General features: G+C 43.3%; 1 protein-coding gene across 2 annotated transcripts in view; it reads right to left on the bottom strand.

Annotated features, from left to right (window-relative positions):
* Positions 1–1,671: 1,671 nt before the first annotated feature.
* Positions 1,672–18,215, bottom strand: part of DNAH14 (dynein axonemal heavy chain 14) — a 40,888-nt gene continuing 24,344 nt past the window's right edge. Inside the window, exons 1-6 of one of the 2 annotated variants that reach the window (XM_058430940.1) lie at positions 12,165–12,183; positions 11,963–12,075; positions 10,548–10,687; positions 7,961–8,119; positions 2,297–2,443; positions 1,672–1,910 (exon numbers count right to left, since the gene is read on the bottom strand). In XM_058430940.1, the coding sequence (XP_058286923.1) occupies positions 1,695–1,910; positions 2,297–2,443; positions 7,961–8,092 (495 nt within the window). In that variant the 5' untranslated portion in view covers positions 8,093–8,119; positions 10,548–10,687; positions 11,963–12,075; positions 12,165–12,183 and the 3' untranslated portion in view covers positions 1,672–1,694. Of the gene's footprint in view, positions 1,911–2,296; positions 2,444–7,960; positions 8,120–10,547; positions 10,688–11,962; positions 12,076–12,164; positions 12,184–18,215 lie in introns of those variants that run through there. The other variant, XM_032136522.2, reaches the window with a different exon arrangement.

The raw sequence follows: 18,215 nt of genomic DNA, 5'->3' as shown, positions 1-18,215 counted from the left end.
TTTAGTTTTGCACTGTTTGGAGCAAATGATGAAGTATAGGATTTAACAAAAGATACAAGGTGGAGTGTTTCTAGGTGCAATTTATTTAAATATAGATGGTACAGTTTCCTAGACACAATTAAATACATGTTTTGTTCATGGCTGTTAAAGAGTCTGGTGCTGGGTACAAGTCCCACCTTTTCTACCCCCCTTACTATGGAGAGAAGGGACTGTTGGGATCTTCATTTGTGTACACGTGGGTTATGCTTTCTGCCCATGGGCCATTGCCATCATAAAGTGACAGTAAGATGTGGCTTCAAATGCTAGCTGTGCTCCCTCTTAGCAATGTGTGTGTGGGCAGTTAATCTCTCTGAGCACTGGTTTCCTCATGTATAAAATCTGGCTGATAAGTCCACATAGTATAGAGGGGCCTGAGAATGATACAGGAATTATTAGTGCTCAACATAGTGCTCAGTTATGATAGCCATTATTAGTAGAATAACATTCTTCCTATAGGAACATTGAATTTACAAAATTCTCAGGATTTGGCTTTTAGTGGTCAGAGAGGTCTAGTGAAGTCAGAACCATATTGCATTTTTTTTTTTTTTTTTAAAGAGATGGGGTCTTCTCTGTTGCCCAGGCTGGGGTGCAGTGGCGTGATCATAGCTCAGTGCAGCCTCAACCTCCTGGGCTCAAGCCATCCTCCTACCTCAGACTCTGAGTAGCTGGGACTAAAGGTGCCTCATCATGCCTGGCTAATTTTTTAAACAATTTTTTATAAAGACAGGGTCTCATTATGTTGTCAAGGCTGGTCTTGAATTCCTGGCCTCAAGTGATCCTCTTGCCTTGGCCTCCCCAAGTGCTGGGATTACAGACATGAGCCACTGTACCCAGCCAGACTGCCATTTTTTTTTCCTTTTTTTTTTTTGTTTTTGAGACAGAGTCTTGCTCTGTCACCTAGGCTGGAGTGCAGGGGTGCAGTCTCAGCTGACAGCAACCTCTGCCTCCCAGGCTCAAGTGATTCTCATGCCTCAGCCTCCTGAGCTGGGATTACAGACCTGCGCCACCACGCCCGGCCAATTTGTGTATTTTTAGTAGAGATGGGTTTCGTCGTGTTGTCTAGGCTGGTTTCGAAGTCCTGACCTCAAGTAATCTGCCCGCCTTGGCCTCCCAGAGTGCTGGGATTACAGGTGTGAGCCACCACGCCCGGCTCAGACTGCATTTCTTTAAAGAAGGCCCTTTTGTTTCAGAAGTAAGTCTGCAGCTAGGTCAGCAGTGTAGTATTCTGTGTTTACTTAGAGAAGCCAGGGGAAGTAGTCCAAAGATCTGTTCTACATGTGTATATTTAGTTTATTGTATATAATTTTATAAATCACTTTTACCAAAAAGTTCATAAAGGCATGCCCTGATATCCTGCCAGGTGCTGTGGTTTTTACTGTTAGGAGAGTCAAATTTGCTGTATTCCAGGTTGTGCTGACCTGTACTAGAGCCCAACCACAGGGACATTGCACGGTCAGGTCTCATGTACTTAGAATAAAAAGCAGCTGCAAGATTCCCCTCTGTGTTGAAGTTTTCATGTACAGGTGAAATAGACTGCACCTGCCCAGTCTGGCTGAACACACAAATATTTTATAAAGGGTGTTGACTACACGTGAGTGTCTTGAAACATGTAAGTCTGATTAGAGTCAAAAATTAAAATGGTTTGGTGTGGACATTTATTTTTCATTCTTCTCACAAAGCAGTGCAACCCGCATTGTGATCCAGTGACTAGGAGGTTTCTTCGTTGATAAATACACTGATGTTAAAAAGTTTGTTGGTAAACCGGTAGTTGCCAAAATTCTTGACCTCTCAGGTGTCTGGTAAACTGGGCATTCAAAAGTATAGAGTTCTGAATCTGACTGGTTGGAAGCATTTGGTGTTTCGGTAGAAATCTTAAAAAAAAAAAAAAAAATCCAGTAGTCAAATTGCATAGTTCAAATGAATCAGTAGCTCACATTTTCTATATGCTAGGCTTGAGGGATTTGTTATGAATTAGATACGTTTAAGGTTAAATGGTTAATGTAACGGCATGTGGAAATTATACCTGGAGAATTTAAAGAGTATTATGGCTTTATAGTATATATTATTGAGAACATGGGATGTAAGTATAGCATCTACTTTAGATTTTAGCAATATTTTGGGAGATGTAATATCTTTATTGTCTGAGTATATTATCACATCTCCCTTGTGAAATTGTAGGGAACGGGAGTAAGACTGGTTTGTATATTACTGAAGGAACGCTCAGAGGTTTAGGACTTCAGGATAATAGGGTGGTTACCTTTGTTGGCAAAAAGTATATGTCAGGAAAATCACAGCACATCTCCAGAGGCAGCGAGTCTTCCAGTATTTTTTGTTCGCGATTCCATCGTGCCCCCTCGATGAATAAACCAAAAATGTAAACTCCAGTGTGAGAGGAAGCTGAGCCCTAAGATGGAAGAGAGGTGGTGTCAGGGGTCCCCAGGAGAAGCAGCGACCAACTGGAGGCTCCGTCCGGAACTGAGCCGACCCATCCAGAGGGGCTCATCCTGCCTCGGGCATGTTGCCCCAGGTTCTAAGGTGAATACTTATTTTTTTTTTCCTATTCTGAGTGCTTTAAAAACGTCATAGGCTTAGGTGTATCTATATAATCATCCTGAACTGAAATATATGTATTTTTTCCATGACACCCTTCCTCAGCATGAAGACAAAGACCTTCAAACACAGTAAATATGCAAATCTCTACAACTGTAATCGTGTAGCTGAGCTTTTTAGGACAGAACAAGAACAGTTACAAAAGGTGACAGAGTACACTCTGCTCAAACATTGTCACCTACCTTTACCATAGTGGCCGTAACTACTGTTTTAGGCTCTAGAAATGTAAAAAAGGCAGAGGAGGGTTTTTTGTTTTTTTTTTTTTTTGACATGGAGTCTCGCCCTGTTGCCCAGGCTGGAGTGCAGTGGCGTGATGTTGGCTCACTGCAACCTCCACCTCCTGGGTTCCAGCGGTTCTCCCACCTCAGCCTCCCGAGTAGCTGGGATTACAGGAGCACACCACCATGCCCGCCTAATTTTTTGTATTTTTAGTAGAGATGGGGTTTCCCCATGTTGGCCAGGCTGGTCTCGAACTCCTGACCTCAAGTGATCTGTCTCCCTTGGCCTCCCAAAGTGCTGGGATTACAGGTGTGAGCCACCATGCCCGGCCGGGTTCCATATATTTTTGAATGATACAGGTTAAATAGATGATTACATTTTAATGATAAAGGGTTAAGTAAAATGAGTTTCTGATGAGGTCTATGAAGTAGAAAATTTAGTTGCCTGCAGCTGCAATTCCAGGTGACTCCAGGTGTGCCTGAGGTAGGCCTGTGAAGCCACATGCTCTCCTGCAGGTGTGCTGGAGGGATGCCCAGCCTGGAGGAGCTGGTGGCCAAGTACCAGGCCACCCTGGAGGGCTCTGCCATCTCCTCTGATGGGGCAGGTCTCTGAAGAGAAGAGGTGGGCACCGCTGTCCTGAGCACTCCCTTGATGCAGCCTGGGCCAGCTTGTTGACACAGGGGTGGCAGTGTGGAACAGCCTGTGCTGTGCCTGGTGACGCCTTCTGTGTTGTCCACTCTGGAATGTGACTACCTGTAGGCGCAAGCTGAACTCATATTAAGCACTTCCTATTTGGGCTTATTCTATAAAAGAATTTTGGCCGGGCGTGGTGGCTTACGCCTGTAATGCCAGCACTTTGGGAGGCTGAGGCGGGCGGATCATGAGGTCAGGAGATCGAGATCATCCTGGCTAACACGGTGAAACCCCGTCTCTACTAAATATACAAAAAATTAGCCAGGCTCGGGAGGCTGAGGCAGGAGAATGGCGTGAGAGGAGGCGGAGGTTGCAGTGAGCTGAGATCACGCCACTGCACTCCAGCCTGGGCGACAGAGCAAGACTCTGTTTCAAAAAAAAAAAAAAGAATTTTACTGGGAATTGCTTTGTATAATGATTTTTGCTTCTCTTCCCCTTAACTTATATAAATGCAAATTTTCCTGTACTGCATTTGTTCTAGTGTTGTCCTTTCCCAACAATCTTGGAAGAAGTTAATCTAACGCATTTGACAATGTCACTTCCATTTATACTTGTGTAACTTGGTCATAGCTTACATGGGTTTTTCCTCTGAAAAATCTAAACTGTAGGTAATTTGTAAACAGCCCCTTTTGGAGTGATTTAACTCTTCAAAGAGCCACTCAGAATAAATGGAAGTAATCTTACTTCAACTCAGTGGAAGCTGGTTGTTTGTATAAAGCAGAAATAAGTGAGAACATCTGATTAGATGGATAGAGGCAAAAAGCAAACTTAGGTGGGCAGTCCATATATCCCTGTGCTCCCTCTGTGAGTCATAAGAAAAGGCCCTGGTGCACATCTGCCTCTCGGTAGCCTTTTCATGTCTAATGGGTTATGTAGGAAGAGGTTAGGCTATGGGTGTAGAGTCAGCTAGACTTGGGTTCAAAGCTTATGATCTGCCTCTTTGAACCTTAGTTTCCTGACCTACAGAATGAGGCTGATTTGTGAGGATTAAATAAGGCAGGTAAAGAGCTTAGCACATAGTACTCAGTCAGTGTTGGCTAGTAAGCATCAGTGCCATCATTATCAGGTAGATTGCGATCTTCTAGAGGGCAGGAGCCTTATTTTGTTCATCTCCATATTTCCAACAGCCAGAGCGGTTTTGGACCCATATTTTTAATAAACAGTTGGATAAACCTCCAGTGGAAAACACATCTGAACCTGAGCTTTCTTCCACGTCAATACTCTTGCCAAGCGGTCACCTGATTTCTCCTAAAGCTCCAGTGACAGGGTACTCCCTGTCTATAAAAGGACACGCCACCATCATCATCAGTTTAGATCAACTGCATGTGTCTTCCCCTTGGAGGTCCCCCTGGTTGGAGTTCTAGCAGAATTAGAGTCTAGTTCTTCATGTATCACCCTTTTCAATATTTCTTTTTCTCCTCAGAGTCTTTTGCCTCGTAGGACAAACTCTCCCAGTTCCATCCTTCTTCTGACATGTTCCTAACAAACATTCACTAATTCTGGGTAATCTTGGAATCATCTTAGTGCAGTCTGATGAGTGCTGAGAAGAGGAAGACCAGGACCCAGAGGCCAAACAGCATGAGTGTCCACCATCTCCTCCCACTCCAAATCCCAGAATGCAACTATAAAAGCACTGGAAAACAAGAAGTATCCCCAGTGGACCAGAAACTGTGCGATCCCTAAAGACAGAAGGCAGACAGGATTAGAATAAGGAAACCACCGTCAATAATATGCACAATAAAAACCAAAAACATCACCCTCTCCAAGCCCCCCCCGCCCCAATCCTACAGAAGAATATCAAACAAAATATTGATACAAAAATCTTGAATAAAATATTACAATTAAGATGATTCAGCCTTAGGATCTTTTAATAAATCATATTGATAAAAGTGATAAATTATGTGATAATCTCCATAAACCCTGAAAAGCTCTCTCATCACATTTAGCTTCCATTCTTCATTAAAAAATTCCTAATATAGGAATCATACCTTATAACAAACTACACTCCAGATAGTTCTATGTAATCCACCATGTTAATGAGTAAAGGATAAAAAGTATCTGATTATTTCAATAGAAACAGGCCTAGGCATGTAGAACTATTTGATCTATGACAAAGTTGAAGTAGGGAAAGGGCTATTTCAGTGAAAAAGAAATGGTGCTGAGTCCGCTGGGTACCCATATGGAACCAAAAGAACTTTGATCTCACCTCACACCATACACAACTCAATTCTCCTTTTTTTTCTTTTTCTTTTTTTTTTTTAGACAGAGTCTCTCTCTGTCACCCAGGCTGGAGTGCAGTGGTGCGATCTCTGCTCACGGCAACCTCCGCTTCCCAAGTTCAAGCAAGACTCCTGCCTCAGCCTCCCAAGTAGCTGGGATTACACATGCGCACCACCCAACCCGGCTAATTTTTTGTATTTTTAGTAGAGATGGGGTTTCGCCATGTTGGCCAGGCTGGTCTCGAACTCCTAATCTCAGGTGATCCGCCCACCTTGGCCTCCTGAAGTGCTGGGATTACAGGTGTGAGCCATCGTGCCTGGGCTTCAATTATATGAAAATGAAAGGTAAAGCAATATAGTTTCTAGAAGATAACAGGAGAATATTTTCATGAACAGTTTAGGGTAGGCAAAGATTTCTTAAACAGAACATAAAAAAGCATTAACCCTAAATAAAAGATGGATACACTGGACTTTGTTACAACAAAAAATTTTTTGTTCATCAAAAGACACCATTAAGAAAGTGATTTGGGGCTGGGCGCGGTGGCTCACGCTTGTAATCCCAGCACTTTGGGAGGCCGAGGCGGGTGGATCACGAGGTCAGGAGATCAAGACCATGGTGAAACCCCGTCTCTACTAAAAATACAAAAAATTAGCCGGGCGTGGTGGCGGGCGCCTGTAGTCCCAGCTACTCGGAGAGGCTGAGGCAGGAGAATGGCGTGAACCCGGGAGGCGGAGCTTGCAGTGAGCCGAGATTGCGCCACTGCACTCCAGCCTGGGCGACAGAGCGAGACTCCGTCTCAAAAAAAAAAAAAAAAAAAAAAAAAAGATACATCACTGCACGTCCACTAGAATGACTACAATTAAAATACTAAAAATACCGAGTGTTGGCAGGGATGTGGAGCAATCTTCTACATTACTGGTGGGCCTGTGGATTGGTACAACCACATTGAAAAACCATTTGGCAGTATCTACACCAAAGCTAAACATATGGCCATGTATAACCCTCAATGTATTTAATCATGAGCTCCATAACAACATTTGTGCCAATGACAGACCACATACACCAAGCTGGTCCTGTAAGATTATGATGGAGCTGAAAATTTCCTATCACCTAGTGATGATGTAGAGGAATGCATCTATGCATTTCTAGGTATAGATGTGTTTGGGTACACAAATTACCATTGTGTTACACTGCCTGCAGTGTTCAATACAGTAACATGCTGTACAGATCTGTAGCCTGGCAGCAATAGGCTATCCCATCTAGCCTAGGTAAGCAGTAGGTTATGCCATGTAGGTTTGTGGAAGTACACTCTTAACAATGCATTTCTCAGAATGTATCCCCATCGTTAAGTGGTACATGATTGTATTTACTTATTTACTACTATTTTTTCAATTCTTTTGGTTATAGCCAACCTACTGGGTGTAAAATGGTATTTCATTATCATTTTGATTTGCATTTCTCTGACTACAGATATTGAGCATCCTTTCACATTCTTTTTTTTTTTTAATCTTTAAACTAATGTCTCCCAACCCTGTCTCCCCTTCCTTGCCAGCATTAGTCCTGGAACAGAAAAGTAGATTCCCAGAACAAATTGGAATTTAGAAAATGACAACTGTGGCCCTTCAAATCAGTGGGGACAGTGGCGTGGGAGTGGCAGGGCTGGGGTGCGTGGTGCATCTGGCTGGCTGGTGCTCTGTGCTCTGCTCCAGCCCAAGCCACGTCCATGGGTCCCCCTCACTGCACTGCTGAGGGCCGGGTAGGTGTAGGTTTCCACTTAGCACCTGGCTGAGCTCTGGAATAAGCTGGTTGCTGGGGGCAGGAATTTCAGCCAAGAGCAGCTAGGACAGGTTTGCCCACTGACTTAAAATATCACCTTTTGATGCTGACCTCAGCAGCATTGTCTTCATTTGTAATAGGGGATACTTAGAAAGTCTGTTGATTATATTGACTTAAATCTTTTTTTCATGATTTATAATCTTTTTTTCCCCCCAGAAAGAGAGTGGGAGACATGAAGTCTGAGGGCATTTGGACTTGAAGCAGGGCTTGTTCATCTGCCTCTCTAGTGCCTGGTATGTGGTAAGTGCTGAATAAAGGTTTGTAGAGGGCATAATTGATTGAATAAATGAATGAACAAATGAATGAATGATCACCCTTTCTAATCCCTGTAGTATTCCAGTACCTTAAACGCTCTCCTGACTATGTTGAGTTTCTTTGGCATAAATACGGAGAACTTCTCATCCTTGTCAGTGGTGTCGGAAATCACATGGTGGGTGAAGGTGAGGGCATCCAGAGATTCCTTGGGACCTCCCATAGTCTTGAAGCACAGCAGCAAGAAAGACTTTGGAGAAGAACAGACACCATAAGTTCCTTGTGAGTCTCAGGGCCTCCCGCTGGGGTTAGCAACAATGATGTCTCATGGAGAAGAAAGGGAAGAGTGGAGGAAAAAAAGAGAGAACAAAAGAGATGGGCTGGGCGGGAGCAGAGGACCAGTTGGCCCACCCTCTCAGGCCTTGGTGACTTTGGTCTGGCCAGCTGCAGGAGCCTCCTGGTGAACGTGGGTTGTTTTTCAAGGCCAGCACCCTCCTGTATTCATTGTGGGGATAGAGGGGCTGTAAATTCTGAGACCCTCTCCATTTCTGAGCCAATCTTGGCCGATGATCATACCTCATCCTCTCAGCAACAAAGATGGGACCCAGGGGCAAGTACAAGACCAAGTGTGTCAGAGTCTTCCTCAAGAAATGACATTTGGACACTGGGAAAAGGAAAGCTCTGTTGCCTCTAGGGTTGCTGAGGTGCTTGTGGCCATGTTTCCCCTTGGGTGCATGGAGAAAGGCTATGTGCAGTAGGAAAAAAATGAGAACATCTCAAACTCACCATGCCTGTCACTATGATCCCCATCAGCCTGCTCCTCTCCCTGTGCTCCGTATTTCAGTGAATGACGCCAGCAGCCACCCAGCTTTCCAAGCCAGAGACCCAGGAGTCATGCTTAACCTCCTTCTCCCGCAACCCCTGTCCTTCCAAACATGGAGTCCAGTTGGTTCTGCTTCCTAAATGCCCCCTACTCCCTGCTTCTGCCCACTACCACTGCCCTACTGTGATCACCACCAGCTCTTGCCTGGAGAATAAAGCAGACTCCTTATTTTATTTATTTATTGATAAGACAGGGTCTTGCTCTGTTGCCCAGGCTGGAGTACAGTGGCACAATCATGGCTCATTGCAGCCTCGACCTCCTGGGCTCAAGCAATCCTCCTGCCTCAGCCTCCTGAGTAGCTGGGACTACAGGTGTGCACCACCACACCTGGCTAATTTGCAGACTCCTTAAATGACCAGGACCCAGTCTTGTTCTTCTCCAATGTACCCCTGCCCTTCTTCCTTCCTATAGCTGCTGGATCATGACCTCTCTGGCCTGGAACACTTCAGTGGTTTGTGCTGCCACAGGATGGAGTCAACTCCCTCAATGTGTCTTACACAGCCCCGGGGGCCAGCCGTGCCCAAATTTGCAGCTGCACCATTCTCCCTTTTGGGGTCTTTTGTTTTGGCCATAATGAACATTTGGTTCCTCCTAGTGTGAATGGTGTTTTCTCTAGTAAGAATGCTGTCCCCACTTAGTCCAGTCATTGAAACACTTAACTTTTTAAGTCAGGCTGAGTTCAAATCTTGACTCAGTCGCCTATTAGTTTTTTTCACCCCCGCCCCCCCAAAGAATCATTCCACTTAGTAGTAGAGTGACCTTGGATGAGACTCTCAACTTTTTGCTAGTGATATGACTTGGGGCAAATTTCTTAACTTCTCTGTGCTAAGGTTTTCTCTCTGAAAACAGGGATAGTTACAGTAAAAACCTCATAAGATTGTCATCAGAATTAAATGACTTAATTTATACAAAATCCTCAGAACAGTGCATGACACCCAGTAAGTACCATGTAAGCTCCACGAATTATTCTCTTCTTCCTCTGTCTGCACCTGGATAATACTTCACTGGTAGCAAGCTTCCAGACTCATCCTAGACGTTGTTTCCTTAGTGGGCTTGCCTGGTTCTTAGTGAAGGTCCCTCTGTTTTATGCTCCACAAGTACTGATCCATTCATATATTCTATTCAGAATGCCATTCATTCATTCTTCAAATATTTATTGAGAGCTTTTTGTGTGTGTGTGCTGGGGCCTGTATCAGGTGCTAGGGGCACCACAGAAGTTAAAACAGACCTGGTTCTTGCCTTCATGGAGCTCACAGCCCAGTGTTGCCCCTTTACAACTCTCTTTCCACCCCACAACCACACATCATTGGAATGCACTCCAGTTCATGTCTGCCTTCCCTGCTGGATGTTTGTGCTGAGCAGGTAGGGCCTAGGTCCCAGCATTCAGTCATCAAGTCTTGTTACAGAAATAAATGAATGAATGGCTGATGCTCAGAGTCAATCTTGTGAAGTTGCCCATCTCCACCCCTTTGTCATGGCCTTTGGAGGGGCTGGGTGCTAGTGTTGACCTTTGACATCATAGAAGCAATGGCAGAGAGATGATACAGTGACCTGCCAAGGCGCAGGTGAAATCTGATACGGGTAGGTGGATTTGGCATGTGAGGAGGTTGGGGTGAGAGAAGGAAGTGGGTGAGGAGGGAGAAGAGACTGCTCTAGTGCACACTAGAGACCCAGGCACCTGTGGAGGCGCAGGTGTTGTCATCCTAAAGGGGAGGAGGAAAGCGTGAGTGACGGAGGGACTGAGTGCAAACTTGCCTGGGCCAGGGCTGGAGCTGACCTTGGTTCTAATGCTCACCTTGTGGAAAGAAGAAAGCTGGGAGCCAGTATCTTGAAGGAAACCCTTCAAAGAAATTGTTCTCTGAATCCTCAGGGTGTTTGCACTTTTGGCTAGATGATGGAATAGACTGCTTCCAAACTGTGACAAATCTCATACACCTGGTGGAAGGCAGACCACAGGTTGGGGGGTTAAGGGCATAATAATTGCACACCTTTGGGTGACGTGGGCCATTTCCTCCAGTCCCTCCCCTCCCAGCGCCCTTCTTTTACTTTTCATTTCAATTCCCCCAACGCAGGACTTTTATCAGGCCCTTGAATGGAAGCCAGCTATGGTTTTAAGCTCATGAGGGAAAAGGGGGACCACAAAGGCTGGAAGGTAACAGATTTGGGTAACAAGAGATGTCATTATTATAGTGGGAATCCTGCCTGCGCCTCGCAGAATCTTGTCTGTTGTTTTTGAGGCACAGACTTCTCCCAAAGGATATAAAGAAATGTGGGTCAGATGTCTGCAGTGCTGTTGCTACACTTAGAGTTAAATGGAATAGGAGGCAGCCTGGCACAGACTTTGGAATCAGTTCTGGGTTTGAATCTCAATATTTCCATGTTCTAGTTGTGAAGCCTTGGGCACTTCATGTCCTTGGACTCAGTTTCCTCATCTCTAAAATGGGGATGATGATAATGATAGCACCTACTTCACATCACAGGGCTGCTGTGAGAACTGAGTGGGCTGCTGTGAGTAAAGCTCCTAGAGAAATGCTCCACATCCTGTGAGGCACTTGCTAGATGTTGCTACTCTAACGCTTCTCCAGCTATTTTTATTATAACTAAAAGCACATTTAAAAATTACACGTGGCTGGGCACAGTGGCTCATGCCTGTAATCCCTGCACTTCGGGAGGCCAAGGCAGATGGATCACTTGAGGTTAGGAGTTCAAAACCAGCCTGGCCAATATGGTGAAACCCCTTCTCTACTAAAAATACAAAAAATGAGCTGGGTATGGTGGCAGGTGCCTGTAATCCCAGCTACTACGGAGGCTGAGGCAGGAGAATTGCTTGAACCCAGGAGGCAGAGGTTGCAGTGAGCCAAGATCATGCCACTGCACTCCAGCCTGGGTGACAGAGCGAGACTCTTGTCTCAAAAAAAAAATTACATGTAACTAATTATTTCCTTTCACATTTCACCCTGTGCATTTCTTAGGAAAAAGAAATGTACTATGTTGTAGTCATAACTGTCTCCTGGAGTGGAGGGAGCTTACTCAGGACTCAACATCTTAGGTCCTCACTTTCTCAGCTCAAACAGAAGATAAGAATCCCTCCCTTGCTTAATTCACACGTTACTGTGAGAACCTAAGGAGACCAAGCATGGGAAATGATGTCATAAACTTTGGGCTTTAAGCAAAAATGAGGGAGAAATGTAAAGCAGCTTTCATCCATACCGACGCTGTATTGCAGTGTAAGCCACTTTGGTCCAAGTTTTGAAGAAATTCAGTCGCTGGATGAGATCATCAATCCAGGAACTCAGTGGCTTACACGATCTGTAGGCGTGTTTCTGTTGGGATTTAAAGACAGTCACATCATTTGTTTCCTTGTCTTTGGGGTCATTAGGAACATTTCCGCAAACCTTGGTAATAGAATCACTTGCCAGGGAGAAATAACTTGGCAGGAGGATGTCATTTTCCAACTGAAAGCACATAATGAAAAGTCTAAACCTTATTACCAGGGCAAAACAACATTATCTTAACAGTGCTTTGGATAAAACGCTTGGAAGCTTCCATCCTTTCTGAAGGCTTTTATCACTCTTCTCAAATCTTTTCATTTCCTCACCGCCTTTCCTCCTCTCTGGGGAGATTACCTTCACGTGCTATTAGGTATGAGCAGTTTCAGCTTCCTGGTCTTCCCCTATACAAAGTTCTATAAATCCCACCCACTGTCTACTCCCTTACCTACCTTTGCCTTCCAGTTCTGAGCCCAGCTGCCCCTGCCCCTGCCCCTGTGGATTCAGCTTTCCATTCTCCAGCCCTCTTTATTAATGCTCCCTTCCATCTTAACTACACAAACCACCCAACACTCAATCCTACCTGTTTGTTGCAAGTTGGGAGGAGACCCTTGCAGCCCTCTAGCTCCTTTCTCCTTTTGTTTACTGTCCCCTCTTCTGGAGTCTTCATTAGAAATCACAAGCGACCTTCTGTTTTCCATAATCAAGCCTCACTCCCTGCACCTGTATCCTCTGCAGCTTTTGACGGAGCTCATTGCTTCCTCCTGCTTTCTCCCCTAGGCTTCTGTGACTAGACTCCATCCTGGCTTTCTCTTGAATTCTCCAACTACTCCTTTTTAGGTCTCATTCATTGGCACCTCTTCTTCCCTCCCTCAAGGCTGGTGTTGCCTGGAATCCCTTCAGCCCTCTTCTCTTGCTACTTTATATTCCCTCTCCCAGATTTAATCCATGGCTCTGTCTAGGCTGATGACACGAAGCGCTCGCTTTGCAGCCCGTGCTCTTGTCCCATTGCTTTTCTTATTTATTTATTTATTATTATACTTTTAAGTTCTAGGGTACATGTGCACAACGTACAGGTTTGTTACATATGTATACATGTGCCATGTTGGTGAGCTGCACCCGTTAACTCATCATTTACATTACGTATATCTCCTAATGCTATCCCTCCCTCCTCCCCACCGCCCACGACAGGCCCCAGTGTGTGATGTTCCCCACCCTGTGTCCAAGTGTTCTCATTGCTCAGTTCCCACCTATGAGTGAGAACATGCGGTGTTTGGTTTTCTGTCCTTGCAATAGTTTGCTCCGAATGATGGTTTCCAGCTTCATCCATGTCCCTACAAAGGACATGAACTCATCCTTTTTTATGGCTGCATAGTATTCCATGGTGTATATGCGCCACATTTTCTTAATCCAGTCTATCATTGATGGACATTTGGGTTGGTTCCAAGTCTTTGCCATTGTGAATAGTGCTGCAATAAACATACATGTGCATGTGTCTTTATATTATAGCAGCATGCTTTATAGTCCTTTGGATATATGCCCAGTAATGGGATGGCTGGGTCAAATGGTATTTCTAGTTCTAGATACTTGAGGAATCGCCACACTGTCTTCCACAATGATTGAACTAATTTACAGTCCCACCAACAGTGTAAAAGCGTTCCTATTTCTCCACATCCTCTCCAGCACCTGTTGTTTCCTGACTTTTTAATGATCGCCATTCTAACTGGTGTGAGATGGTATCTCATTGTGGTTTTGATTTGCATTTCTCTGATGGCCAGTGATGATGAGCATTTTTTCATGTGTCTGTTGGCTGCATAAATGTCTTCTTTTGAGAAGTGTCTGTTCATATCCTTTGCCCACTTTTTAATACGGTTGTTTGATTTTTTCTTGTAAATTTGTTTGAGTTCATTGTAGATTCTGGATATTAGCCCTTTGTCAGATGAATAGGTTGCAAAAATTTTCTCCCATTCTGTAGGTTGCCTGTTCACTCTGATGGTAGTTTCTTTTGCTGTGCAGAAGCTCTTTAGTTTAATTAAATCCCATTTGTCAATTTTGGCTTTTGTTGCCATTGCTTTTGGTGTTTTAGACATGAAGTCCTTGCCCACGCCTATGTCCTGAATGGTATTGTCTAGGCTTTCTTGTAGGATTTTAATGGTTTTAGGTCTAACATTTAAGTCTTTAATCCATGTTGAATTAATTTTGTATAAGGTGTAAGGAAGGGATCCAGTTTCAGCTTTCTACATATGGCTAGCCAGTTTTCCCAGCACCATTTATTAAATAGGGAATCCTTTCCCCATTTCTTGTTTTTGTCAGGTTTGTCAAAGATCAGATAGTTGTAGATATGCGGCATCATTTCTGAGGGCTCTGTTCTGTTCCATTGATCTATGTCTCTGTTGTGGTACCAGTACCATGCTGTTTTGATTACTGTAGCCTTGTAGTATAGTTTGAAGTCAGGTAGCATGATGCCTCCAGCTTTGTTCTTTTGGCTTAGGATTGACTTGGCCATGCAGGCTCTTTTTTGGTTCCATATGAACTTTAAAGTAGTTTTTTCCAATTCTGTGAAGAAAGTCATTGGTAGCTTGATGGGGATGGCATTGAATCTATAAATTACCTTGGGCAGTATGGCCATTTTCACGATATTGATTCTTCCAACCCATGGGCATGGACTGTTCTTCCATTTGTTTGTATCCTCTTTTATTTCATTGAGCAGTGGTTTGTAGTTCTCCTTGAAGAGGTCCTTCACATCCCTTGTAAGTTGGATTCCTAGGTATTTTATTCTCTTTGAAGCAATTGTGAATGGGAGTTCACTCATGATTTGGCTCTCTGTTTGTCTGTGATTGGTGTATAAGAATGCTTGTGATTTTTGTACATTGATTTTGTATCCTGAGACTTTGCTGAAGTTGCTTATCAGCTTAAGGAGATTTTGGGCTGAGACGATGGGGTTTTCTAGATATACAATCATGTCATCCACAAACAGAGACAATTTGACTTCCTCTTTTCCTAATTGAATACCCTTTATTTCCTTCTCCTGCCTGATTGCCCTGGCCAGAACTTCCAACACTATGTTGAATAGGAGCGGTGAGAGAGGGCATCCCTGTCTTGTGCCAGTTTTCAAAGGGAATGCTTCCAGTTTTTGCCCATTCAGTATGATATTGGCTGTGTGTTTGTTATAGATAGCTCATATTATTTTGAGATACGTCCCATCAATATCTAATTTATTGACAGTTTTTAGCATGAAGGGTTGTTGAATTTTGTCAAAGGCCTTTTCTGCATCTATTGAGATAATCATGTGGTTTTTGTCTTTGGTTCTGTTTATATGCTGGATTACATTTATTGATTTGCATATATTGAACCAGCCTTGCATCCCAGGGATGAAGCCCACTTGATCATGGTGGATAAGCTTTTTGATGTGCTGCTGGATTCGGTTTGCCAGTATTTTATTGAGGATTTTTGCATCAATGTTCATCAAGGATATTGGTCTAAAATTCTCTTTTTTGGTTGTGTCTCTGCCAGGCTTTGGTATCAGGATGATGCTGGCCTCATAAAATGTGTTAGGGAGGATTCCCTCTTTTTCTACCGATTGGAATAGTTTCAGAAGGAATGGTACCAGTTCCTCCTTGTACCTCTGGTAGAATTCGGCTGTGAATCCATCAGGTCCTGGACTCTTTTTGGTTGGTAAGCTATTGATTATTGCCTCAATTTCAGAGCCTGTTATTGGTCAATTCAGAGATTCAACTTCTTCTTGGTTTAGTCTTGGGAGGGTGTATTTGTCGAGGAATTTATCCATTTCTTCTAGATTTTCTAGTTTATTTGCATAGAGGTGGTTGTAGTATTCTCTGATGGTAGATTGTATTTCTGTGGGATCGGTGGTGATATCCCCTTTATCATTTTTTATTGCATCTACTTGATTCTTATCTCTTTTCTTCTTTATTAGTCTTGCTAGCAGTCTATCAATTTTGTTGATCTTTTCAAAAAACCAGCTCCTGGATTCATTAATTTTTTGAAGGTTTTTTTGTGTCTCTATTTCCTTCAGTTCTGCTCTGATTTTAGTTATTTCTTGCCTTCTGCTAGCTTTTGAATGTGTTTGCTCTTGCTTTTCTAGTTCTTTTAATTGTGATGTTAGGGTGTCAATTTTGGATCTTTCCTGCTTTCTCTTGTGGGCATTTAGTGCTATAAATTTCCCTCTACACACTGCTTTGAATGTGTCCCAGAGATTCTGGTATGTTGTGTCTTTGTCCTCGTTGGTTTCAAAGAACATCTTTATTTCTGCCTTCATTTCGTTATGTATCCAGTAGTCATTGAGGAGCAGGTTGTTCAGTTTCCATGTAGTTGAGCAGTTTTGAGTGAGTTTCTTAATCCTGAGTTCTAGTGTCATTGCACTGTGGTCTGAGAGACAGTTTGTTATAATTTCTGTTCTTTTACATTTGCTGAGGAGAGCTTTACTTCCAACTATGTGGTCAATTTTGGAATAGGTGTGGTGTGGTGCTGAAAAAAATGTATATTCTGTTGATTTGGGGTGGAGAGTTCTGTAGATGTCTATTAGGTCCACTTGGTGCAGAGCTGAGTTCGATTCCTGGGTATCCTTGTTAACTTTCTGTCTCGTTGATCTGTCTAATGTTGACAGTGGGGTGTTAAAATCTCCCATTATTATTGTGTGGGAGTTTAAGTCTCTTTGTAGGTCACTCAGGACTTGCTTTATGAATCTGGGTGCTCCTGTGTTGGGTGCATATATATTTAGGATAGTTAGCTCTTCTTGTTGAATTGATCCCTTTACCATTGTGTAATGGCCTTGTCTCTTTTGATCTTTGTTGGTTTAAAGTCTATTTTATCAGAGACTAGGATTGCAACCCCTGCCTTTTTTTGTTTTCCATTTGCTTGGTAGATCTTCCTCCATCCCTTTATTTTGAATCTATGTGTGTCTCTGCACGTGAGATGGGTTTCCTGAATACAGCACACTGATGGATCTTGACTCCTTATCCAATTTGCCAGTCTGTGTCTTTTAATTGGAGCATTTAGCCCATTTACATTTAAAGTTAATATTGTTATGTGTGAATTTGATCCTGTCATTATGATGTTAGTTGGTTATTTTGCTCGTTAGTTGATGAAGTTTCTTCCTAGCCTTGATGGTCTTTACAATTTGGCATGTTTTTGCAGTGGCTGGTACCGGTTGTTCCTTTCCATGTTTAGTGCTTCCTTCAGGAGCTCTTTTAGGGCAGGTCTGGTGGTTGCAAAATCACTCAGCATTTGCTTGTCTGTAAAGTATTTTATTTCTCCTTCACTTATAAAGCTTAGTTTGGCTGGATATGAAATTCTGGGTTGAAAATTCTTTTCTTTAACAATGTTGAATATTGGCCCCCACTCTGTTCTGGCTTGTAGAGTTTCTGCCAAGGGATCCACTGTTAGTCTGATGGGCTTCCCTTTGTGGGTAACCCGACCTTTCTCTCTGGCCACCCTTAACATTTTTTCCTTCATTTCAACTTTGGTGAATCTGACAATTATGTGTCTTGGAGTTGCTCTTTTTGAGGAGTATCTTTGTGGCGTTCTCTGTATTTCCTGAATCTGAATGTTGGCCTGCCTTGCTAGATTGGGGAAGTTCTCCTGGATAATATCTTGCAGAGTGTCTTTCAACTTGGTTCCATTCTCCCCGTCACTTTCAGGTACACCAATCAGACGTAGGTTTGGTCTTTTCACATAGTCCCATATTTCTTGGAGGCTTTGTTCATTTCTTTTTATTCTTTTTTTTCTAAACTTCCCTTCTCGCTTCATTTCATTCATTTCATCTTCCATCACTGATACCCTTTCTTCCAGTTGATTGCATTGGCTACCGAGGCTTCTGCAATCTTCATGTAGTTCTCAAAACTTGGCTTTCAGCTCCATCAGCTCCTTTAAGCCCTTCTCTGCATTGGTTATCTTAGTTATACGTTCATCTATTTTTTTTTCAATGTTTTTAACTTCTTTGCCATTGGTTTGAATTTCCTCCCGTAGCTTGGAGTAGTTTGATCGTCTGAAGCCTTCTTCTCTCAACTCATCAAAGTCATTCTCCATCCAGCTTTGTTCCGTAGCTGTTGAGGAACTGCGTTCCTTTGGAGGAGGAGAGGTGCTCTGCTTTTTAGAGTTTCCAGTTTTTCTGCTCTGTTTTCTCCCCATTTTTGTAGGTTTTTCTACTTTTGGTCTTTGATGATGGTGATGTACAG

This window comes from Hylobates moloch, unplaced genomic scaffold (assembly GCF_009828535.3).
Source record: "Hylobates moloch isolate HMO894 unplaced genomic scaffold, HMol_V3 SCAFFOLD_18, whole genome shotgun sequence".
NCBI lineage: Eukaryota > Metazoa > Chordata > Mammalia > Primates > Hylobatidae > Hylobates > Hylobates moloch.
Note: the sequence above shows the minus strand (reverse complement) of the source record. Positions and strands in the feature narration are given on the sequence as shown.